This window comes from Chiloscyllium plagiosum, chromosome 30 (assembly GCF_004010195.1).
Source record: "Chiloscyllium plagiosum isolate BGI_BamShark_2017 chromosome 30, ASM401019v2, whole genome shotgun sequence".
In the NCBI taxonomy this organism is placed as follows: Eukaryota; Metazoa; Chordata; class Chondrichthyes; order Orectolobiformes; family Hemiscylliidae; genus Chiloscyllium; species Chiloscyllium plagiosum.
The window spans coordinates 27,692,352-27,718,494 of record NC_057739.1 but is presented as its reverse complement, the minus strand read 5'-3'; the positions used below and the strand labels follow the sequence as shown (position 1 = coordinate 27,718,494).

At 38.0% G+C, this 26,143-nt stretch overlaps 1 protein-coding gene across 1 annotated transcript in view; it reads right to left on the bottom strand.

The window, feature by feature from the left end:
- Positions 1 to 11,562: 11,562 nt before the first annotated feature.
- Positions 11,563 to 26,143, bottom strand: part of LOC122564660 — a 44,766-nt gene continuing 30,185 nt past the window's right edge. Inside the window, exon 5 of the mRNA XM_043719743.1 lies at positions 11,563 to 13,520. Coding sequence (XP_043575678.1) covers positions 12,905 to 13,520 — 616 coding nt within the window. The 3' untranslated portion in view covers positions 11,563 to 12,904. The remainder of the gene's footprint in view (positions 13,521 to 26,143) is intronic.

The following is a 26,143-nucleotide window of genomic DNA, read 5'->3' as shown; positions in this document are numbered from 1 at the left end:
TGTAGTACACACTGCTGCTATTGAACATCAATGGTGGAGTCCATGGACTCTTGCAGATGTGGTGCCAGTCAAGTATCTGCTTTGTCCTGGATGATGCCAAGCTTCTTGAGTGTTATTGGAGCTGCAACCACCCAGGGGAATATTCCATCACATCCCTGACTTATGCCTTGTAGATGATGGATTGGCATTGTGGAGCAGGACATAAGTTTATCGCCACAGTATTCCTAGCCTCTGACCTGCTCTGGTAGCCAATGTATTGACATGACAAATCCAGTTGAGTTTCCAATCAATGGTAACCTTCAGGATGTTGATTGTAGGGCATTTAGTGACACCATTGACTATCAAGGGGCAGAGGTCAGATTGTCTCTTAATACAGATGGTCCTTGCCTGGCACGTATATGGTGTTTATGTTACTTGCTACTTGTCAGTTCAAGCCTGGATATTGTCCAGATCTTGATACATTTGAACAGAGACTGCTATTATATCTGAGGAGTCACAAATGATGTTGAACATTGTGCAATTATTAGTGAACATCCCCACTTCTGTCCTTATGATGCAGGGAAAGTCATTGATGAAGCAGCTGAAGATAGTTGGGTCTACCACACATCTCTGCAGAAACCCCTGCAGAAATGTAGGAGCTGAGATGAATGACCTCCAACAACCACAGCCATCTTTCTGTGTGCGCGGTACGACTCCATCCAGCGGAGAGTTTGCCTCAACTCTCATTAATTCCATTTTTTTAGGGCTCCTTAATACCACACTTGGATGAATGCAGCCTTGATATCAAGCGTTGTCACTCTCACCTCACCTCTGGAATTCAACTCTTTTGTCCATCTTTGAACCAAGGCAGAACCCAATCTGGATGTCATTGACCAGGTTATTGCTGAGCAGGAGCTGCTTGATAGCAGTGTTGATGACACCTTTTATCACCTTACTGATATGTAGATTGATGGAGCAGCAATTGGTTAAGTTTGATCTGCTTTTGCGTACAGGACAGAGGCACAGTGTCTTAGTGGCTAGCAGTGCTACCTCACAGCACCAGGGACCGGAGCTCGATTCCAGGCTTGGGTGTCTGTCTGTGTAGAGTTTGCACAACCCCGCCATGTCTGTACAAGTTTCCTCTGGGTACTCTGGTTTCATCCACAGTCCAAAGATGTGCAAGTTATGTGAATTGGCCATACTAAATTGCCCCATAGTGTCTAAGGATATTCAGGCTAAGTGGATTAGCTGTGTTAAATGCAGGGTTGCAGGGATGTGGGCTGTGTGTGAGTGGTATACTCTTTGGAGAGTCTGTGTAGATTTGATGTGCCGAATGGCCACTTCCATGCTGTAGAGTTTCTATCAATCTGGAACATTGGCCACATTATTAGGTAAAAGCCAGTATCGTGATTGTATTGGATAAGCTTGTCTAGGGACGTGGCAAGTTCTGGTGCACAAGTGTTGAGTACTACTACCAGAATGTTATCAGGACTCATGACCCTTGCAATATCCACTGTCTCCAGCTGTTTCTTGAAATCATGTGAAGTGATACAAATTGCATGAAGACTGGTATCTGTGTTGCTGTGGACTACTGCAGGAGGCCAAGATGAATCATCCACTTAGCATGTCTGGCTAAAGATTGCTGCAAATGATATGTTTTCTTTTGCACTGTCGTGTTGGGCTCTTCCATAATTGAGGATATTTGTGAAGACGACTCCTCCAGTGAGTTGTTTAGTTGTCCCTCACCATTTATGACTGGATGTGGAAGGAGTGCAGAACAAAGATCTGATCTTTTAGTTATGGAATTACTTAGTCCTATCTCTCACTTGCAGCTTATGTTGTTTGGCACACAAGTAGTCCTATTTAGTAATTTCATCAGGTTGACATTTCATTTTCACTGGCCTGGTGCTTCTTCTGGCATGCCCCCTGAACTATCCATTGAACCAGCATTAATCCCCTGGCTTAATGGGAATGGTTGAGTAGAGGGATAAGCCAAGCCAGGGGGTTGCAGATTGTGATGGAGTACAATTCTTCTGCTGTCGATAGCCCATAAAGTCTCCTGGATGCTTGAGTTGCTAGATCTGTCCCATTTGGCACGGTGATAGTACAACACAACACGATGGAGGGGATTCTCATTGTGAAACCATGACTTTGTCTCTACAAGGACTGATACTGTCATGGACAGATGCATCTGCAGTTGGCCAATTGGTAATGATGAGGACAAATATGTGTTCCTTCACCACCTGCCACTGACCCAGTCTGGCAGCTGTGTCCTTTAAGGACTTGATCAGTTTGATCAGTGGTGCTGTTGCCAAGTCACTTTTGATGGTGAACATTGAAATTCCCCCATCTATAGTACGTTTTTCAACTTTGCCACTCTCAGTGCTTCCTCCAAATGTTGTTCAACATGGAGAAGAGGGAGAATGATGCATGTCCATGTTTAACCTGAAGCCATGAGACTTCATGAAGTCAATGTTGAGGACTTCCAGGCCAAATACTTCCTAACTGGTTACCACTGTACCCCCACCTCTGCTAGGTTTGTCCAGGAATCGTGATAGTGGTATCTGGGACATTATCTGTAAGTATGATTCCATGAGAATGGTGATCTAAAGTCGTTATTTGACTAGTCTGTGAGACAGCACTCTCAATTTTGGCATCAGTCCCCAGCAACTAGCAAGAAGGAGTTTGCAGGGTTGATGGGCTGTTTCTGTTGTCATCCTTTCTGGTGCCTAAGTTGATGCCAGTGGCCCATCAGTTTCATTTCTTTATTGAGATTAATTCAACTAAGTGGCTTGTTGGAGCATTTCAGAGGGCAGTTGAGAATCAACCACATTACTGTGGGTCTGGTGACACAGAGTCGGCCAGACCAGTTGAGGATGGTAGATTTCCTTCCCTGACGGACATTAGTTGGGTTTTTCTGACAATTGACAATGATTTGATGGTCATCAGCAGAGTCTTAATATTATTTTTGAATTCAAATTCCACCATCTGCTGTGACGGGATTGAACCCGGGTCTTAGAACATTATCTGAGTTTACAGATTAACAGTCTAGCAATAATATTGCTCGGCCATCACTTCCCCACTTGTGTAGAAAACTCCATTTGAAACAAGACCAGGAATGATTTGGATGTTCAATAGCAATAATTTTCTTTTAGCACTTGTATACAAATGAAATCTTAAGTTGTCTTCTATCTTTGTCATTGTATTCATTATTATGTTTGAAACATTGTTTCATAGACTTGCATTAAATATTAAAATGCACAAGTCATGAATGTGATGGAATATTTTCCAGTTCCTTGCATGAGTGTTGTTTCAACAGCACTCAAGAAGCTCAACACCATCCAGGTCAAAATGGCCCACTTAATCAGCATCCTGTCCACCAACCTAGACAATAATTTTCTTTGCAACCAATGCACAGTTCAACAGTTATGCACTATATACAAGATGTACTGTGTCAATTCACTAAGGCTCCTTCAATAAGACCTTCCAAACACCTACCTCATATAGAAGGAAAGGGCATCAAGTACTTGGGAAAACCACCAGCTGCAAGATCGTCCCTAAGCCACACACCATCCCGACTTAACCTATATCACCAGTCTTTTACTGTCCATGGGTTAAATTCCTGGTCAAAACAAAATACTGTGAATGCTGGATATCTGAAACAAACACAAACATGTTTGGAGAAACTCAGGAGGTCAAATAACAGCTGTGGAGAAAGAAAGAAGAAAAATGTTTCGAGCTGAATGACTCTTGTAAATTTCAATGCCTCACCAATAGAATTCCCTTTAATTTTTTTAATCTTCCATGCAGATATCTAAAGTCTGTGCATGGCAACAACTTCCAGAACTTGAAGTCAATGCTGCGATCCAATGCTGCTGATCGATATACTTGGAACATTGAAGCGACTGCACACAAGCACTGCCACGCAGCTTCAGAGGGAACATTGCTCACCATCATGTTCTTATGAACAGTTAAGGGATAGGAGACAAATATTGGCCTGCCCAGGAACATCCACACCATAAAACAACTTGTTATTCTCTTCCACTAATCCATTCCATAGCAAATATGCTCTACTACACCTTGTTGATGAGAATACCTCTGCCTTTACAAATGCATTTTGGAATGTAAATCAATGCTCCTGCTTGGCTGTGGAGTATAAATAGGCTCCAAGTGGGATTAGTATCACAAATATACATGCCTGAGCTAGAAGCTGCGACAGCTGGGTTAACATAACACACCGTCCAAATATGTAATATGTCATAATTCAGTTGAAGTGAGTATTCAATTTTGGATCCACAACAAATCACAGTAAAATGTAACAAGATAGTAACTTGATAATTGCTGTGATGCCTAAGAATGACTGAAGCTCGTAAGGGGATAGAGGGAGCCAGCAGCAGTCATTTTACATTTTCTATCACTAATCCATGCCACCTGGCAATTACTGTAGCAAATGGGAAAATTCTGCAGATGATACAGAAGCTATGGAATTCCAAAGTCTTTTTTTTTTGCAGAGTGTGTAATTTTGAGATCTTTCTAATTTCTGCACCAGATCTATCTCATTAATTTGGAATATTTCATTCTGTACATCTTGGTAGAAGCAAGTAAATATCCTTTACACTAGTAGCATGAGTTGTTTTTTAGATCCAAAAGCTCGGTTAACTCCCAATTTTTATTTCTATATTTATCATCTGTTCTGTTGAGACAACAAATGCTGGCATACCCTTCAGTTTTCACCATGCCCCTTCTAGAATTGATGACATAACTGGTCTCACTTCCATGGAGTTCTAGTCCTTGCTAGTGAAATAACATTCAGCAATTCCAATGTAAAATCAAAATGATTCACTACATTAAATGAAACTATAATTTGGGAATCTCATTAAAATGGAATTGTGATGCATGTAAGAATTCCGGACTGCATTTTTTCAGCTTTAGTCAAAGTGCTTCTCTTAGGTGAGATTCAAGACGCTCAGTCCATGACAGTCTACAACAACATTTCTCATGCAATCTTCTGCTCTTCACCTCGTTAATTCTGCAACTGGTTCTATGGCACCCATCTTGTGGAATCACATGGGAGAAGAAGTTGAAGACGTTGCCACGACCAAAACTTTGCAATGTTCAGGCGGCTGGTGCTATATTTGAACAGCACTACAGTCCCTCCAATGCCCTCATCAGGCCTGTCTGATTGACCCCACTCACCTCTTTCATAGGGGCTTGATTGTTGCTGCTGTTCTGAGCCTCCTGCAGTCTCAGCAGGGTCTATGACTGAGGCACTGATTGCACTGAAGAGCTGGTGAGCACCTCATTCTCTTTAAAATGCTCTTTAAAGGCACAAGATCCCGAACAACACACAGTTACCTGCCTGACTTTTAATTCCATTAGGGCTCCAGGAATTGACAGTGGTAGGATTACCACCAGATTTCTGGCTAGTGGATGGGGGCACCACTGTGATGATTAAAATGAGCCCATACTTCCATAGCTTTGATACCTCAGTTTTTAAATGATAATGCTCTGTTAAAGAGATGTACACATCCTTTACCTGCGCCTCTCTCTCTCAAAATATGCTGCATCATTTTCTTCCATGGCTCTCCCATTATCTTTATTTTTGTACCTTTTTGATACTTAAAATGTAACTCTAGATTAGTGTGGTGATATTGAATTGTTTATACTAGTGATTTCCCACATAATACCCTCTGAAGGATAGGCATTCAAAATCAGTGGATGTAATCCTCATCCTTTCCACTGTGCGGTTATCTTATTCTGCAGAGGCAGAAGCTTGATTATTGGCCTGCACTCATCATGAGTATTGTATGGGATCGGTGTTATCCTCTTTACTAAGAGTAAATATCTCTTTAAAAATAATTTGTGCAAAAATGAAAATACTGATTACTGAAATTTCAAAAATAAAGTATAGGAAATAAACAAATATCGACTTTAATGATTCATTCCAACTATTTCAGTTCATTGGATTTTTTTTGCTGTTACTGAGAGGTAAAGATGGCAATTTATCGAATTAAATAGCAAGCAAAAGTAGATTTATCTTTGAATAAGCTGTCACAGACTAAACGGAATGGCTGATGATAAATCTAAATGAGTGATGTATTTTCTCATTAAAAACAAATGCTACTGATTTGTCAAGACCAATTTATTTTTAAAAAAATGCCTCGCAATTTTGAAACATATTGACCCTATTAACATATTGACATATTAACTAAGCAAACATGTTCTACTAAATCTCTGTTAGTTTTGTACTTAGGAAGTTATGTGACAAAATGTGGTGTAGGACATTTTAATTAAATAAGGCAAAGTGGTTCTTCCTCTTAGTAATTTTTCAGAAACAGGATTGTTCTTAAAGCAGTTTTATATATGGACTTGCTAAATAAAATGCCATTTAGCATCAGGTGAATTGCTTGATAGGATGAAGTTGCTGTATGAATTTGAGATTCTAAAATGGCAGACAAGCAGAATTAGAAAAAAGATTTCTGTTTTTAAAAAATGTGCTTTCTTTCCTTGACTTCTAATACTTTGTGGAAAAGATGATCCATGATCCAAAAGTAAAGCTGTCCAAAGTAAAGAAAAAGTTTTAAAGAAAGCCAAAATGTAATGGTCTCCCTCATTAATGTTCTAAAGTGTTTGCTGGGAGATCTGAAATGCCAGCATGGAATGCTACTTTCTTCTATGTTCGTCTTCTCTGCAGAGAACAGCCTTGCCTACACTCAGCACTTCCTGCCAGTGGTGGGACTGTAAGGGGAGGTGGGGAGAGAAGAAAAGACAAATTATTTGTCACTTTGTCCCTAGACTTGACAATTTTGAGATAAGAATGAATGAATCTATTGGTCGTAGAATTTAAGTGTTTATACATTTTAACAATCTAAGTTTTGGTGTATACTTTCTGGTGAGAAATCTGCTATTTATCATTTAGCCAACTTTCTTTTGAAGACTTGAGAAGTTTATCCTGAATAGCAGTCACTTTTGTTTTTTTTTCTTGGAGACCACATGTGTTAAAAGAACAATTGGGAAACTGAGCAATGTGTTTGGATCTGTTTGAAACAATTCTAAATTTAATGTCTTATGTTAAATCTACTATTTTCCTTGCAATGTGCTTTAGTGCTGATTGAGTGAGCTCAAGCTGATGATTCCAAGATATGCCTATTTAGCAGATAAGCAGAAATGATTATTGCAAACTTATTTTATGTTTCTCCATTAGCGCTAATAATTATGTTTTTTGATGTTTTGTGGGTTACCAGCTTGGCCTTTAGCAGATTTTAGGAAACAAAAGATTTCAGATGGGACCAAAAATAGAAATTGCTGAAAAATCTCAGTAGGTCTGCCAGTATCTGTGGAGAGAAATCAGAGTTAATGTTTTAGGTCCAGTGACCTTTATTCAGAACTGGAGATGGTTGAATATTTTTGGATTCAAAAAGAAAGCACTTGCATTTATTTAGTACCTATCATGAAGAGGAGCATTACAGCCAATGTAACCATTTATGAGGTTTAGTTAATGCTATAATGTAGAAATCCTAGGGTGACTTTCCATTCCAGGATTTGGTAACTCATTGTTAGAACCAGTTCTGGGGGTCCCAACTCCGCATGGAGCGTGCCAAATACACCATGCTCAATCTTTAAAAGTGTGAGCCAATTAATGGCCAGGGGGATGGCTTACTGTCCAATTAAGGATGGCAGCAGGCTCCCATAGATGGCAGGAATGTTTTTCATAACTGATTAACAGTTCCACAGGTCTACGTTGGAGACACCAATTCATAATGGACAGAAAGAGGAAACCTTTACATAGACAGGCTCTGTGAAGAAAACTTCAGTGTTTCATATATTTGAGTTTGATACAACGGAGGTTGAAGGGCAGAACATAAAAAGAATTTTAAGGGCGATGTTTTGCTCATGCTGTGCAAGAAAACTGAATCATGTGATATTACATTGGTTACTGTGACGACATACATTTCAGCATAGACATATATTCAATTGATTATATTTAAATACGTCCATAAGCAGTTGTGGTAGGAGAGTCCCTTGTAGATTAATCATGGACCATCTTTCCACAATCGTTTTCTTGCCTACATACAATCATGATGCCCAGGCTGTGTTTTGCCCAAGGTACAAAACCTTCATGCTGACTAGAATTGCTGTGAACAATAATAGACTTTTTAATTGGCTTCAGTTGGCAACCTGACACTTGAGGGTGGATAGCCTTTCTGACCTCAAACCAACCTTTTTCGAAATGGCAGTTTCCCTCATGGTAGTTCAGCTACCAGCAGCTGTGCTGCAAACACTTGGGTAGCACAATGTAAGAGCATTAAGACAGGCAAAGACACCACAAAACAGCAATTGATAGAATAAGTCTATTTTTTGAATTTTGATGGAAGTTGTGTGTTTCATTGGATAAAGCTATGGAATAGTTGTCTTGTGATGAATTGTATTTTGCATTTTGTGGTCAAGGGAATGTTCTGATGGGAATTTTCCGATGGGTGATGAGGTTGGAACACAATGAAGTATCGGATTGTAGTCACAGGAACTAATTTTAACTTTATTACCAGACTGGAATATGGATATGCTGGCTATTTTCTGCCTTCTCTTCCCTTGTCTTGAATCACTGGTGGCAAGATAGTGCTCTTATGGTAGTCTGGATGTGGATAATGGAGCACCATAAATCTACATTTTCACTCCAGCGACTGCTGCAAGGCTCCTCCAGATTGCTGAAGCACCAAAATCATGCTTCAGTACCCCAGTTGATGCATGGCAGCATACCTCTCATTGCAAACATGCTGACAATTTAATTGCAATGGAAGCCAGTTTTAAAATGGCTAACCTTTGTCACCTAGCAGCAGGATTTACTTGATGACTGCATATTAATAGATCAGTGGATTGTGCAAAATTAATAAATCATGTCTGCTGCAAGGTAGTGGAATAGCAAAAATGATTTGAGTGTGATCACATACCAACTACACATTAAGTGACTTGCAATCTTTATTCCATTATCAACATTTTAACAAGCTAGTTCAATATATCTCATGGAATGGCTTGCCAATATGCTGAACTTTATGGAATCCCCACTCTCAACACCTTAGAAGTAAGTATTGACCAGAAACTGAACTGCATGAGCCTTAAAAATACTGTGGCTTCAACAGCAGCTCAGAGGCTAGGACTTTTGCAGTGAGTAACTCACCACCAGAATCCACAAACTCTGTCCAGCATCTACATGGTACACATCAGGACTATCTGGATGAACCCAGCTCCAATAACACTCAAGAACTCTGATGCCATCCAGAACAATGCAACACAACCACATTTACTCCTCTGCCACTGATACAAGGGAACACCAGTGTGTGCCATCTACAAGAAATCCACCAAAGCTCCTTAGACAGCATCTTCCAAACCCATGAAAACTATCATCTAGAAGGACGAGTAGTGGATACCTGGGAACACCACTATTTGCAAGTTTCCCCTCCGGGCCCCTCTGCATGCTAACTTGGAAATATATCACTATTCCTTCTGCGTCGCTGAGTCAATATCCTGAAAGTCCTTCCCTAACAGCATTGTGTGTGTACCTGCGATAAATGGACAAAAGGCAGCTCACTACAACCTTTTCAAAGGCAACTAGGGAATGGCAATAAATTCTAATCCAGTGTGCAATGCTCACATTCCATGAATTAATAAAAAAAACCTCATTACTCATTGTTTGAACTAAAATGCTGACAGGTGTACATGAAATGCAAAATTGACAGGATAGAAACAAAATCCCAAAGAACGTATCCCAAATTATTTTCTTAATTCTCATCTAGTATCTGAATTGACTTTTCAGAGAAATGAAATGGCCTACATATTGCACAAATGCATTTTTCACAAAAAAATGATAAAGATACATAACAGAACCTTGTGCCTTCTTTGGCAATGAGCTTGGAGATGGACAGGTTTTTAATTAGGCAGAATGGCACTATACCTAAACACTGTTGTCTGTTCATCTCCACTACCAAGTAAATTATAGGCGGAAGGGTCCATGATCAACAATCCCACCCAGCTGTCAATTGAAACCCTTAAGTGACCACTAAGGGCATTATTCCATCACCACTGGATTAACTCAGCTCCAGAATGGCCCATGCACGGCTACTTAAATCAAGTTAAATACCTTGATCAAGTGTGGTAAGGACCTGATTGAGGGACTCAATATTGGGGAGAAACTGATGAAAAAGCTGCTCAGAACAACCTCCTTGCCCTTGCTGTTGACACTCTTGAAGTCCTCTTCCCATGACCGTTAACGTATGAAAGCAGCCAGGCCCATTCCAATATTACAATTGTGACCTGGGTCATTCAGCAATCCCGGGATTCCAAAGCCTGTTCTTCGAGCAACACCCATTGCCTCCCCGGCATCAGAGAGACTGGCAACTCTTGGTAAAACCTTTTCTTCATGACCTTGATTTCAGGAGAAGGCCTGCTTGATAGTCTCGACATTCTTGACTTAATTATGGATTGGTGAGCTTTATTGAAAAACATGAATGTTGTGCTCTTCCAGCTAACAGGTGAGAGTCCTGACATTTCAATACGATTACACCCACGATACTGACAAACACTGACAATTCATTTTGGAATTTCTCATAAGCTAATTGTATACAGAAAAATATAGTAATGGCTTTTTCATTAAAAACACAGCAGAGCTGAGGTCGGCAAATAAATTGGGCATTATACATATTTCATCCATGCACATTTGTTCAATTATTTATTCTGAATTGATCTGTGCATGAATAAACACATAGAAGTTTGTAGAAAGTTACCAGTATGTTTGGAGCATATGATATTAACAATGGACCATTTTGCAGCCCTTTATTACTACGTTATTATTTTATGCCAAATGCCTCACTGTACCTGTGGTTAGATGTAGAAGAATAATTCCCACAAATCATCATGATGGTGAATGTTACAGAGTATGTAGGATAAGTGATGTTAAATGGCTGTTTCAGGTCTCTATATCAGCATATTTCTCTGTTGAATACTGTATATTTAAATGCTTACCTAATTTTAAGAAGTATTGGATTGGAACACTGCTTACTATTTATTGATATTGCCTTGCCTCAAAATTATGAGTATACCAGATAAGTATGCATGATATTGCATAATGAACATTGGTCACAAATATTGGACTTTGCTATTTGTCAAAACATTGGGGATAACTAACCAAATAACAAGATATGATTACTTCCTTGCTGGCTTTATTCTATTTTGAAATTCTATTCAACATAATTTTGGAATTAAAACACTGTGTGCAGATAATCAATATGAGCTTAGCCTGAATTTGTTAATTCAAAGTAATTGCGGAAGTCTGGTACCCTGTATGTAGCTGAGTATTGAACAACAACTTGCAATGTGCATAATTCATTATTCTCATTAAAACAAAATAGTGACTCCTGTGTGCAAAGTACCATAGTTGAATATTTTATAATAATTTTAGTGAACTATCACATGGATGTCTTCTGGACATGGGGTTAAATCATCTCACTGTATCATCATTATTCTAAACTTCTCAGGCAATCAAAAATCAACAACTATATTGCAATTAAAGATATTTAACAACAAAATATAATTGTATGATATTTCAGGATTTACAGTCCCCAGAACAAAAGAAATTTGGTTACGTGACATTATAATTTACATTAGAGTTTGTGTACTAATTTTTATTCAGCTTCTTCAAATTAAACTAGATAGAAATATTCAATCAAAATAAATTGCTTGAAATAATTTCTGAAACTTAAAAACGGTGTCTACAATACAGAGTTCAAATATAGCACATAACAGCTGTAACCTTCCGAACAGCTACAATAGAACCAAGTGTCATGATCAATTATTGGCTAAAGTGAGCTGTGATAATGTGGTTGTTAACCTGAGCTCACTTTTCATAGTAGTTAATTTGGCTTATATTGACAGAATCTCAAAAGCAGATGGAATAACATATTGACCAGGAAACCCTAATTGTCAGCACAAAAATAAAGGGGGTGGTAAGTATTTGACACAAACATCTTTCACAAGAGTTCATTAGCAGGGTCAAACTGGAAAAACGGCATCCAAGGAAACTGGCACCATCCCCTACCTGCTGCAGCTACCAGATTATTCATAAGGGCAACTTAAAGCTCATCATACCAATTAGAATGCAATTAAAATAAACTAGAAAAGATGGGTACCAATTCAATTTTGAACAAATGTTTGTATGCCAAAGCTTGACCAAGACCATCAACTATTGCCTGCTTAAGATATTCACATAGTACTTAAATCTGCTTCTCCAAGCTTATTTTTGGCTTTCACATCAGTCACTAGATAAATGATTAAAACAATATTTGTAAATGGTTATGAATGTTTGGATTCTTTGAAATTGATATATCTTTGTAGTGATATCAAAGACTGCAGATATCTACAAAACAAATCATTCCTTACTTGATAACCTGTCATGTCCATTCCAGATTTGGTTGTGATCTTAACTTTAAAATAATTCCTTATTACACAACAATGCTCATGTACTATTCTGGACTACAGCAGAAGCCATTGGTTTATTATGCCTGTGATAATTCTCTGTGCAGCTGTGCAAATAATTTTGCTGCTCTTTGACAAAAACCCTGTTAATATTTCTTTTTCAAGTATATGTCCAATGGCATTTGATATTTACTGCTGAGTTTACTTCTCACAACCTTTCGGGGAGTGTTATCCAGATCATTATAACTCACTTTATAAAAGAATCTCTCTTCCACTCCAAATTAGTTCTTTTGCCAATTATCTTAAACGTGCCATTTCTGGTTATTGATTCTCCTGCCAGTGTAAAGTTTCTCCTTTTCTATGAAAATCCCTCATAAACTTATAAATCTTCATTAAGTTCTTCCTTAATCATCCCTGAACTTCCTACGTAATCAAATAATCAACTTTTTAAGAGGAAGCACTATTGTTTGGTATGTGACAGCTTATTTTGGACCATTTGTACACTTGATATACATGGTTTATGCTGAATATTCTGAGGTCTAGCCAAGAAGTTAGTTTGGTCAATGACAACATAGCGTTGTGGTTTCCATGTACTGGATCCAACGGTCTTTGATTTTTCTTTGTCATTTTTTGCACAGGAAGTAAGAGAAAGATTTTCATTAGCATTTGATTGTGAATTGTTGACATGTGTGTTCGCCTGGAAACTGTGGTCCTCATCCAGTTCAGTTTCCAAGTCATATATAGTTAAATCAACTACTGGACGGTTGACATAATTGTGCTTTAATGGTTGTGTTTGACTTAGTCTGTTCCAGGGATGCTCCGATATTTCAGAATACTCATTTTCTTCTATAGAATAAACAGTAACTACAGGAACAGGAACACTCTTCCTTGCACGTGTTAGCCTTCTCTGCATCTGATCCTGGAGCCCAATACCATGTGCAGATGCCCAGGCAGAATCTTTAACCCTGTTGCCATTCTTATCATCTTGCTTTGTTTTAGTATTTTTGCAATTCTGTTCTCTCTTTAAAACTCCATTGGTTATGACAGGATCCTGTGAAACATCTGCAGGTGGTTCCCTGTGAGATAAGTTAAAACAAAGATTTCTCAAATGTTGAAATACCAGCTTTTTCACTATTCTTTCTTTTTCCAGCAATTTTTAGTTACATTACTAACTTTTATAGATATGACCCTGAATGGTGCATGCTTTGCTGAAATTTCTGAAAGGATAATAGCTTAATTTGTCAATAGTATGTAACCATTCATATTACAAAGACAAGGTCTCAAATTCAATTTGCGGTGTGTGCTGAGTTAAGCTCATATACATTAGAATTAAGGTGGGAAAGGTCAATGTATTGAGTATCGGAGTTGGGATGTTGTGTTGCAGCTGAACAGGACATTGGTTAGGCCACTTCTGGGATATTGTGTTCAATTCTGGTCTCGCTGCTACAGGAAAAATGTTGTTAAACTTGAAAGGGTTTAGAAAAAATTTACAAGGATGTTGTCAGGGTTGAAAGGTTTGAGCTATAGGGAGAGGTTGAATAGGTTGGGGCTATTTTTCCTAGAGCATTGGAAGCTGAAGGGTGACCTTATCGAGACTGATAAAATCATGGGGGCCATGGATAGGTGAATAGGCAAGGTCTTTTACCCAGGGTAGAGGAGTCCAAAACTAGAGGGCATAAGTTTAACTTGAGAGTGGATAGATTTAAAAGAAGCATAAGGGGCAACGTCTTCATGCAGAGGGTGGTGTGTGGATGGAATGAGCTGCCAGAGGAAGTGGTACAGGCTGGTACAATTACAACATTTAAAAGGCATCTGGATGGATACTTGAATAGGAAGAATTTACGGTGCCAAATGCTGGCAAATGTGACTGGATTAATTTAGAATATCTGGTCAGCATGGAAGAGTTGGACCACAGAGTCAGTTTCTATGCTGTATAACTCTATGACTCTAGGTAGTGGCATGATAATTGATGATATAACTTGGGAAGGAGTAGAATAGGAAGCCAGCATTTATGCTTCTGATTGCTATTCAATGTCATCAATCTCTTCATTAAAAACTTACTTATGTGAATTTTGCGTTAGAACAGGCTCACCCATAACAACTTATACTGTGAACTAGCCTGTCAACACCACAAATATATATATCCTCTCTCATGTGAAAAATACTTACTTTGTTAAGGTACAGTGCTGCTGCCTGTACCCCTGGAACTGTTTGCTAGCATGAATTTTACTTCTTCAGGAGATGACATGTTTTATTCCAGGTTTCATTTTGCGAAATATCTCTACAATGGTCGTACAATTAATTAATGTACAATTACAATGGTTGAAATATATTTCCATTTTGAAAAGACTTTTGATTAGATACTGCATGGTGGAATCATGACTAAGGTTAGAACATGTGGCATCCAGGAAAGGTTGCAGAATACACAGTAGTTGTTAAAAGTAACTATTCAGATTGGTGAGAAGACGTGTTCAACAAGGATCAGTGCTGGGGCCACAGATTCATAATTTATATTAATGATATAGACCTAGGAATCAGAAATTTATTTTCAAAATTTACAGCGACACTAAATAGGGTTGCGCAGTTGGTACAAAACAAGAATGTGATAAAATACAGGAAGATATTAAGAAGCTTATAGAATAAAAAATTAAGTGACAAATCAATTTCTTCTTAGTAAGGGTAGTACATTTTAAAGGGAAGAATAACATTTTGTTTGTACAAGTCTGAAGTGGCTAGAAAGGAAGTGATTGTGAAGTATAGATATGCAATTCATTAAGCAGATAAATAATTGAATATTTTAAAATAACTGAAATCACCGGGTTCGTTATGAGAGAGCTGGAATCGAAAAGCAAAGAATCTGAGTTAATCTTGTGTGTGGTGTTTGCTAGACCATGTTTGTGAATATCATGTGCAGTTTTAGTCTCCAGATTGTAAAAATGATATTGAAGATTTTGTGGATCTTCTTTGCACTTTCCCCAAAGATTTCACACAGAGGGTGGTGCATGTATGGAATGAGCTGCCAGAGGACGTGGTGCAGGCTGGTACAATTGCAACATTTAAAAGGCATCTGGATGAATAGGAAGTGTTTAGAGAGATATGGGCCAAGTGCTGGCAAATGGGACTGGGTTAGGTTGGGATAGCCAGTCAGCATGGATGAGTTGGACCAAAGGGTCTGATTCCATGCTGTACATCTCTATGACTAGGATACTAGGGCTTATCAGGAAGGCTGAACAGGCTTGGATGGTTTTCTCCAGAAAAAGGAAGGTTGAGGGGTCTTGTGAGGATTTGATAGAGGACCTAAATATATTGACACTTTGGGTTTGTGGTGAAGTGCAAAATTCGAGATCACAAACACAAAATAATAATTGGTAATAAACCTAACAGGAATTTCAGGTTAAAACTAAACGCTCTTCACCCAAAGAGTGGAGTAATTGAGAAAAATAGCCAATATGCTTTAATTGCTTAACATTGCACATCTTACGTATACAGTTTTTAATCATTATTTTTTACTTGAAAATAACTAATTATCTGCGTTATTAGTTTGCATTCCTATTATGAAAGGATTGTTATATGGCCACTTTTAGTTTATATTATCTTAACACTTTTTTCTTTTTAACTATGTGATTGTCATGAGAAGTAAATTAAAATTACTTTATGATTAAATGATTTCAAAAAGTCAGTTCATTAAATTGACAGAACAGTTTTGCCTGTTATTGTGCAATTGAAATTTTCTGCCTGATTTTGGATATATGTTTTTAATTGGCAATGCATTTACGTATTAATTTCTAATTCTATATACTTAAATTATCTAAAATGAGTTATATTTAAAGAAACGCTAAACATCTAAATTCAACCTGAACAACTAAAGGAATAATTTAGATTATAATTGACTTCTCTGTAATAAGACTGCTGTAACATCTGGTTTTGAGTAGTAATTCATTTTCAACATTTCAAATTGATAATTTAACATTGAATTTTCCATTTTGCAAGTTCATTTGTACATTTTGTGACATAATGCTGATGGAATTGATGTTTAAAAATAAATAAGACTTTTATTATCATGAAATTTATTTTTAAAAGCAAATGTGACTCTTATTTGGTTTGAGAATAGTTATCTTGCGTTATCGTAAAGGTTTTAAACAAAACACACAGGAACTTGTGATATTTTTCTTTTGTGATATTGTGAGATAAAATTGTACTTTAATTTTATCAAAACATTTTTGTTGATCTGTCCAAAACAGTAAATGGGGGATATTCATTTTGAAATGGTTTTTGCTTATAGAGATCCATTTTAGTGCAGGAAATGGATATTGTAGAGTGTGGACAGGAAAACAATAAAACTTTACATTACACTTATGTAAATACGTCGAAGAAACCAGCAATAACTAATTGTCTGATTGTTATGACTAACAAATCACAAAATGATCTTTTGCTGCTACCAGCTGTCAGGCATTGACAATTCAAATATAAAACACATATTCTCAACTTAAGGGACAACAATATTTTGCAAATGTGTGACACCCAAACAGATATTTTTTAGTTGATGATACAAGTTTTGGCTTTCAGATTTTTGGTATAACTGACCTCATACAAGTAGCCAGCTGCTGTTTGATTCTCAAAGCATTGTCAATCTGAGTTTTGCAGGTAGCATTTCAGCATTATAGGTCATTCACTATCATTCATTTCATTTCATAACAATGTATGATTATCATTGAACTGTAGTTTGGGTTCTTTCCAGCAAAATTGCAAAGCTAAGGAATAAGAATGATGTACAGCCAGATAACATGCAAAGGCCATTATTCTTCTGCTCTGTTTCTGCCCCCAGTCATATCTGTATATTCCAAATCAGTGTTTAAGGTCCTTTCAACACTCATATGTTTGAAGATACGTCCTGGCATTAGAGTACAAAGCACTGCAACTTTGGCAGTTCAACGTCATTTCAGGAAAATCAAAGATGACAATTAAAAAAAGTTGAGGAATTGATCCAAATTGTTTTGTACTCAGTCAATTGTGACAAGCTTCAAGGTAGTTTTGTGGAAAGCTTGGCATCTAGAAACTGTATAAATAGTTATTTGCAGATAACTTGTATTTCCCCTGTTATCTTTGATCAAATTATTTCCAGCTTGCTACCGAGAAATTTATGTTAAATTAAGGCCCTCATTCAGGGTATCCTGGATTTACTAACAAAAAAAATTATCTTATTCTAATCTTGCCAAATAGATTTGATTCTTGCAAAAATGTTACATGAGTTAGTACATCCCATTTTGTATACAAAACACAAAATTAAAAAAGTCAACCTGACTCTTCAAATGAGTTTTATTTCCAATTTTCTGCTGAGGTGTTTTGAGTCTGATGCTTTATTTAGAAATATATTACATTTGGGTATATAGAGTTTTGAATAAAGAATTTGTTTGAAAATATGATTAAAAATAGTGAGAATTGTGACCATAATTATTTGTAATTACCTTCACTAATGGTGACACTCTGCAAAATTCTAATAAAATGTAGTTATACACGTTCCACTTAACTAATTTACCATTAATTATTTTATATAACTAACCCTCACTATGTCAAAACTACTTCCAGTTTAAACATGATTTTTAAATTGAATGTTCGCGTTGACCCATGTACTGCGTCTAGATTATATGAACCTAGCATTCCCAGAAACTGTTATTGTTTTCAATATCCTTTCCTTGATGAAATCTGCTTATGTTAGAATCCACATCATTCAGCATACTGCTAAAACAACTGTACCATTCAAGATCAGAGATGGTTACAGAGAGTGGTGAACACGGCCCAGACAATCACAAAAGCCAACCTCCCATCTACAGAATCCATCTTCCTGGCCTGTTGTCAAGGAAAGGCTATCAGCATTCTCAAAGATCCATCCCATCCTGGCAATGTTTTTCTACAACCTCTACCATCGGGGAGAAGGTACAGAAACCTGAATACACGCACCAGCCAGTTTCGAAATAGTTTCTACCCACTGTTGTTAGAATACTGAATGGACTCACAAACTCTTAACATTCGCCTGTACCTGTGTTTTTGTATTTTCTGCTGTTTATTATCTATGATACTCTACTATGTGATCTGCCTGTATTGCTTGCAAGACAAAGCTTTTTACTGGGCCTCAGTACATGTAACAATAAATAAATTCAATTCAATAATAGACATTATCATGCAATGTGTTTACTCTATATTTTCCTGTAATCATCCCTAGCTACTTCCAATAAAATTATAAGCATGTTCTTGTATGCTCATTGATACTTTCACCAGTTGTACTCTAATTTCGAGAGAACAAGGGCCAGAATTACCCCATATTAGAAAACTACTACCATAGGTAGTACCATAATATAGACAAGAAACATTTGTCCCATTGCATCTTTGCTGGAATGTTGATAAAACACTCCAAAATAATCTTATTACCTTGCTCTCTCATCTTAGCCCTATAATACCTTCTGTTTCAACTATTTATCATCCACTTGGTCTTTACCACCTTTATTACTCCATATGACAAAGTATTACATGTTGACACTTCTCTGTGTCATAAATTCCTCTTAATTTTCTTGATGATAACTTTAAATTGGTAACCCCTCATTACTGATTCCCTAAACAATTTATACTTTTAGAAATATATTTCTAAATAGGAATTAGAAATTTCTAACCAATTGGAGATAATTCCAATACATCAAGCCTCTGCTCATATTTATAGTTTCCATTCCTGGTATCATCCTGTAATTTAGAATCTCAACGATATTCCTGCAAAACACCACCAAGATTGTACACATTACTTTGGCCTGTCACCTTCTACAAAGTTAAAAGTGACTTTATATCTATTTATAAAATCTAAAAGGTTATTCATTTTATAACTTGACCTACCTGTAGTTTAACAATCAAGGTATTTTGGTCTCCTTACTTAAGAAAAGGTGTACTGGCACTGGAAGGGGTAAAGGGGAGGTTCACTAGGTTGATTTCAGAGTTGAGGGGGTTGGCTAATGAGGAGAGGCTGAGTATATTGGAATTATATTCATTGGAATTCAGAAGAATGAGGGGGGAATCTTATAGAAACTTATAAAATAGAAATAGATAGGATGTTTCTACTGGTGGGTGAGACTAGGACAAGAGGGTATGGCCTCAAGATTAGCGGAAGTACGTTTAGAACTGAACTGAGCAGGAATTCTTCATCCAGAGGGTTGTTAATCTATGGAATTCCTTGTCCAGGGAAGTAGTTGACGCTACGTCAGTAATCACTTTAAAGCTAAGGTAGTTTTTTGAAAAATAAAGGAATTAAGGGTTATGGTGAAAACACAAGTAAGAGCAGCTGTGTCCACGAAAAGATTGGCCATGATCTTATTAATTGGTGGAGCAGGCTCGAAGTGCTGAACAGCCTACTCCTGCACTAGTTTTTGTGTTCTTATATATGTGAAAGTCGAGGTCTCTGTTTCGTGCTGTTCAATGTCTTTTGTTTCACCATGCTGTATTATTTTTATTCCCTCAGATCATATATGAAATCACACCTGTAAATATTAAATTATCAACTAACTGTTTTTCACTAATACCTGTCCTTTATAGACTTTTTCATTGTCTGCCAAAACCTTAACTTTAATATTGCTTGCAGTTTGAATTTTATGATTTCCTAGCTCAAGTCTTAATTAGGTTTACTGCTAACAAAAACAAAAATGTGGATCCAGCACTGAATGTTCAGTGTTTCACTTCCAAACTTTCTCTTTGTTGAATGACTGTTGGAGGATACACTAAGCATGCAGGGTTGGAGGATACACTAAGCATGCACCATTCCAAATTTACTTCCATGAGCTAAATTTCTATGTTGCTACATTTCCTCTTATAGTAAAACTTGTAATCAAAATCTTTCGCATGCATTCTGTAGCTTCTTTTGATAGACAAATTGCATCAGGACTTACTGTCTTATTGATATGAATTCTTTTTTTTTCAGAACTGGTTCCTTTTCTTTAATTGTAAGTGATAGGCACTGCCATGGCAGAATTCTACAACTGACCCATGATGGAGTGTTCGCTGGCTGCCATGTCAGCTTCCATCCACCCGAGGTGGAGGCCTCCTGAGGTCAGTGTTTCAACTGAAGCTCAGGTGGAGGTCATAAGATTCCTGGCCACTGGCATAGGAGCTTAAGTTGCTGGCATGTAGGCATAGATAGCTGCCACTGTAAATGCAGTTCTCAATGCTCTATAAGCCAAAATGGCTCCAATGGCAGCTCTACAATCTTTGCTCCAGCAAATTGACGATTAATGAAGTGACACCATAGAAATTGTCATGGCACTATGGAAGTGAACCTGCAAGTCTTGTTTTTGGATGACAGCATTTCTCCTTCTGCCACTGCTATTCTACTAGCATCTTTACTGTTGCCTCTCAACCAACGAGCCCAGATTGCTGTTGCCCTTGCTAAAGTGGTAACATGCAAAGCTGGATCCACAAAATCTAGAGGACATGCAGAAAGTCCATCTGCAGTCTCTTCCAGTGAGACTCAACAGTCTACCACTAGCCATGCTGCAGACATTGCAGTAGCTGTGCGCAGGCCCTCACAATCCCTGGATTGTTTTAAGTTTCCAGGACATAGTGGCTAAATCCTAACAATGAAAGTTAGGCAAAGTAAAGCACCACATCAAAGCTACCCTCTTCAGCATGTACTGCTGGAATCCCCAAGTGATCTAAGCAGCAAAACTTTTATATAGCAGACCGATGTCTTGCTCCAGTGTTGCAAATAATTCCAGGTTATTATTGAAGGGTGTCTGAGCTAACTCATTATCATGGAAAGGTATCATGAGAGTGTGGAAGTGTTAATCCTTATCACCTAGCAACCTTATTATGTTTTGGATAGCTGAAGATGATTGATATAGCTGACTATTATTAGTTAGATGCATCTTGGTTGCGGCTAGGATAACAGTCATTCAACAAAATTAACCTTCTAGTCTGGTCAGAAAACAAATAAACAATGAGAAGGTAGTGTTATGGTTGCATATCTCTATTGTTTACTTGGTAAGGCAGGGTTGGAGGATACACTAAGCATGCACCATTTTGAAATCCACTATCTTGGTGAATTACTGTTCACCTTTGGCTTTCCTTCTCTGTGCATGCCTCTGTGATCTTCTAGTGCTTCTATGGAATTTGACTGTGTCACTTGTTGATGTTGCCAGCTCCCGTGTGAATGGATCTTGTGGCAAAGACTGCAAGAACAATGACAACCATTGGGAGCACTGTCCTCACCCTGGATTGTGCCTCCACCTTATCATGAAGAAAGTGACACAACTCTACCACTACTGTTTTGTGCAGTACTGTCTCAGCAAGCACTGTTTCTGGCTCATTGCTAAGTTGGAGTGATACATCTGGAAATTCCTTGCTGATACGCTCTTTTTTTTGGAGATCCCTCATTTCTCACAGAGCTTCCCCTCACTGCCTTCTCACCTGCATGCCATGCTTGTGTTAGAGTATGGTATTGCATCTACCACCCACATACCTATATACAGCATTACCTTCTGCATTCCTGAGATCTACCTTGGAATTCTCCAAACTTACCTGATCCAAAGTAAGTCTGAAGTGCTTGGCTGCAACTTGCTGAGTGGCCCTTTAAAAGACCCGTATTGCATCAGCATTTGCATGTTAAAAGTGCAATTGTATTGCTCTTTTAAAGTCTTTGGGTACATGAAGAGAATGCAGCTACATTCTAATACTCCTGTTCAGTAATGCTATGTAGAAAATAGCCAGCAGTAATACATACACAATAAAATATCAGGTGATCTTAGTTGCAGCACGACACAAATGAATTTCATACCCTTACAACTCGCACTTGCATCTTCATTTATAAACACTGACATAAACCATTTACTTAATATATCGAACACATCTTTAACCTCCACCATGAGGCTTTCTGCATTGTTTATATGTAGGCCTGCTCTATATCTATACTATTTGCCAGATTCTTATTAAAACCCTTATTATCTGCTTCTAAAATTATTCATTAGTGCATTTCCTATTCCTTTTTAGCCCTTTTACGCCTTTACAACACTCGTTTGATTATATGCTGCATAAGATAAAGATGTAAGGCGTTACAGGCAATGTATTAGCATGGATACAGAATTGGTTAACCAACAGGAAGCAAAGAGTGGGAATAAATGAGTGCTATTCTGGTTGGCAATCAGTGACTAATAGTGTGCCTCAGTGATCAGTGTTGGGACTGCAATTATTCACAACTTACATAGATGATTTGGAGTTGGGGACTATTTGTCATGTATCAAAGTTTGCAGATGACACTAAGATGACTGGTAGAGCAAAGTGTGCAAACGACTGTGAAACTTTGTAGAGGGGCATAGATAATTTAAGTGAATGGGCAAAGGTATGGCAGATGGAGTACAATGTTAATAAATGTGAAGTCATCCATTTTGGTAGGAATAAAAAGGACCTGGCTGTTCCTGTGCATGAACCACAGAAGGTTGGTCTGCAGGTGTAACAGGTAATTGAGAAGGCAAACAGAATTTTGGCCTTCAATGTTAAACGGATTGAGTCTAAAAGCAGAGAGGTTATGTTGCAGCTGTATAGGGTGATGGTGAGGTCACACCTGGGGTACTGTGTGTAGTTTTGGTCTCCTTACTTGAGAAAAGATGTACTGCCACTAGAAGGGATGCAGAGGAGGTTCACTAGGTTGATTCTGGAATTCAAGGGGTTGGTTTATGAGGGGAGACTGAAGAGACTGGGATTATATTCATTGGAATTTGAAAGTATGAGGGGGGATCTTATAGAAACATATAAAATTATGAAAGGAATAAATAAGATAGGCATAGAGAGGATGTTTCCACTGGTGGGTGAAACTAGGACAAGAGGGCATAGCCTCAAAATTAGGGGGAGCAGATTTAGGATTGAATTGAGAAGGAACATTGTCACTAGAGGGTTGTGAAGTGGTTGAGGCTTCCTCAGTAAATGTTTTTAAACCTAAGATAGATAATTTTTTGAACAGTAAAGGAATTAAAGGTTATGATGAGAGGGCGGCTAAATGGAGGCCACGTAAAGATCAGCCATGATCTTATTGAATAGCAGAACAGACTTTAAGGGCTAGATTGCCTGCTCCTGCTCTTAGTTCTTCATTCTAATGTTCATTGTGTTCTTTAGCATTTTTAGTTATAGTTTTGTCATAGACTCCTTTTTTAAATGCTGGATTTTAAAAATATTTGTCTACTTGGACCAGATCACTCCAATTGTGATAACATCCTGAGAGACAGGTTGATGTGTTATCTTCATGCCACCAAAATCCCTTTCATGAAGCTTTAGTTCATCAGTTCTACTGGTTAGTGGGTGACAGAGTAGAGAATAAGTCTCTTAATTTGGAAGCTCTGACCTACACTGTTCCCCTCTTCCACTGAGATAGACAGACTTTCGAGCCTCTAAGTTTGAAAGGCTTGGCAATTCCTATTATTTGCTACTGGCTGCAGTGTCCATTAAGCTAACCACAAGTTCCATGATGAATTGCAGAATAGAAACTACCAGTGACAGCACCCTACCCGTTTGGAATACACTTCTTCATCCTCCCTGCAAGTCTGGAGAAACTGCCCAGGAAGACTGCCAAAATTCGCACATTTGCTACATCTACAATATTTTCCGTTTCAGGGCTGGACATCAGGGTTGCACACTTCTATCCTACTTAACAGAACTTAGAAAGGGTGGAACCTTCTGGAGCAATTCTCCTCTGCTTTCCCTATCACTATAATCTGCTCATGTTCATGTGTCATTCAGATTACCTACTTCACTAACAAGGCTATTTATTATGCCAATCTCTGCACTGGTTTCGGCAATGAATGAAACATTTAACAGTGCATCCTGGAGTGGGATTAGTTGCTCTGAGGAGCCTTTGTCCAGCATAAGCAATGGTTTGTGTTCTTAATGTGAAGGATCTGAAGGAAAGAAGGAAGGGTAGAGTTAATCATGATAATTTTTTAAAAATGATGCTTGGAACACTTGACTATATTGCTTAAGGAAAGTTATTGATGTCAGCTGATGGTGCCATTGGTTTTTTTAGTAATGAAAGTGTTTAAGGTTAAATCAGTCACTTTGCTTGACTGAGCTGCGATCTCACCATTGTCAATGTTTGTCAGTGTTATATAGGCCATTTAACTTCACTGCTCCACTTCTACCATGGTCCCAGCAACAAAAATAGTCTTTCACCAGTGCTGTCTCTCCCTTCTATTTTGTGTTTTCTTCTGCAAAAAAATGCTAGGACACCATTATGAGTTGTGGTAGGAGATGTCGACCATTTGCAATAATTAATTAGTGTAAATTGAGAAAGGCTGCCAAGAATAGGGGCAGATTGGTAAACTTACAGAAGATAGATGAGAAATTAATGAATAGCAGCAATGAATGGAGGAACATAAAACTTTTTTTAAAGTGTGAGACGTGATCATATGCTCGATGTGACTAATGGTGAGGAGAGTGAGGTGGGGTGAGGATTACTACGAATGGGAGGAGGACAAGAGGGAAATAAAGCAGACACATTACAAGAAATGACAAAGAAAAATCTGTACTGAGCTTTCCTGAAGTTACTGAATCATTTTCAACACCGGATCTAGGTCCTCAATCTCGGATTTCTGCTGCTGACTTTCTCCATACTCTCAATCCACATTCTAGTGGTGGAAGTAGAGTTAGTTTTCCAAGGTGCTCGGAATAACATCTGTTCTAGCCCTTGCTGCAGCTTACATCTTAGTGAGCTGTGAGAGAATCTGTGGTCTACCACATTTTTTTATAGCAGATATTTGGAAGCTTTCCATGAGTAATGCCAAATCCTCAGATTTGAGTGCAAGCTTACTTCAGCATCTCTTAATGGTGATGCACTGACACTTTAAGTTGAAGCTGGAATTCCCACTGGAAATGTATATTATGCACAGAATACGGATAGATGTGTTAACAATTCAGACAAGTCCGATAAATACAAAGAAAACTTACCCATAAAAAATCGACCAAGCATTCCTAATTCCTGCATTTATCTACTTACATCATTAAAAGCTTTATTCCCATCTCCACTTAAAACTGACTTCAATTTATCCAACAGATTAACTGATGCAGTCACATCTGATTACATATAAACTTTCAAACAAGCAGCAAGAGTAGGCCTTTCAGCCACCAAGATCATGACTGATCTGATTGTAACCTCAAATTCTCATTCTTGCCTACTCCTGAAAACATTTCACCTCCTAGTTTAATAATTCATCTGCTGACCAAATATCCATAAATTAATATAGTCCAGCATTTGGTCCATATGTCTCTAAATTCCTCCAATCATATACCCATCCAGATGCCTTTTGAATGTTGTAGTTGCACCAGCCTACACCATCTCCTCTGGCAGCACATTCTATACATGCATCACCCTCTACATGAAAATGTTGCCCCTTAGGTCCCTTTTAAATCTTTCTCCTCTTACCTCAAAACTATGCCCTCTACTTTGGACCCCTCTACCCTGGGGAATAGACCTTGGCTACTCACCTATGTATGCCTCTCATGATTTTGTAAACTTCTATAAGGTCACTCCTCAGCCTCCAATGTCCCAGCCTATTTGTCTCTCCCTATAGCTCAAACCCCATTTGTTAGATATTTGCCCAATCACTTAACTATATACTTTCCTGAAGTATATACAGGAAATCTATACTTTCCTGAAGAAGGGCTTATGCCCGAAACATCGATTCTC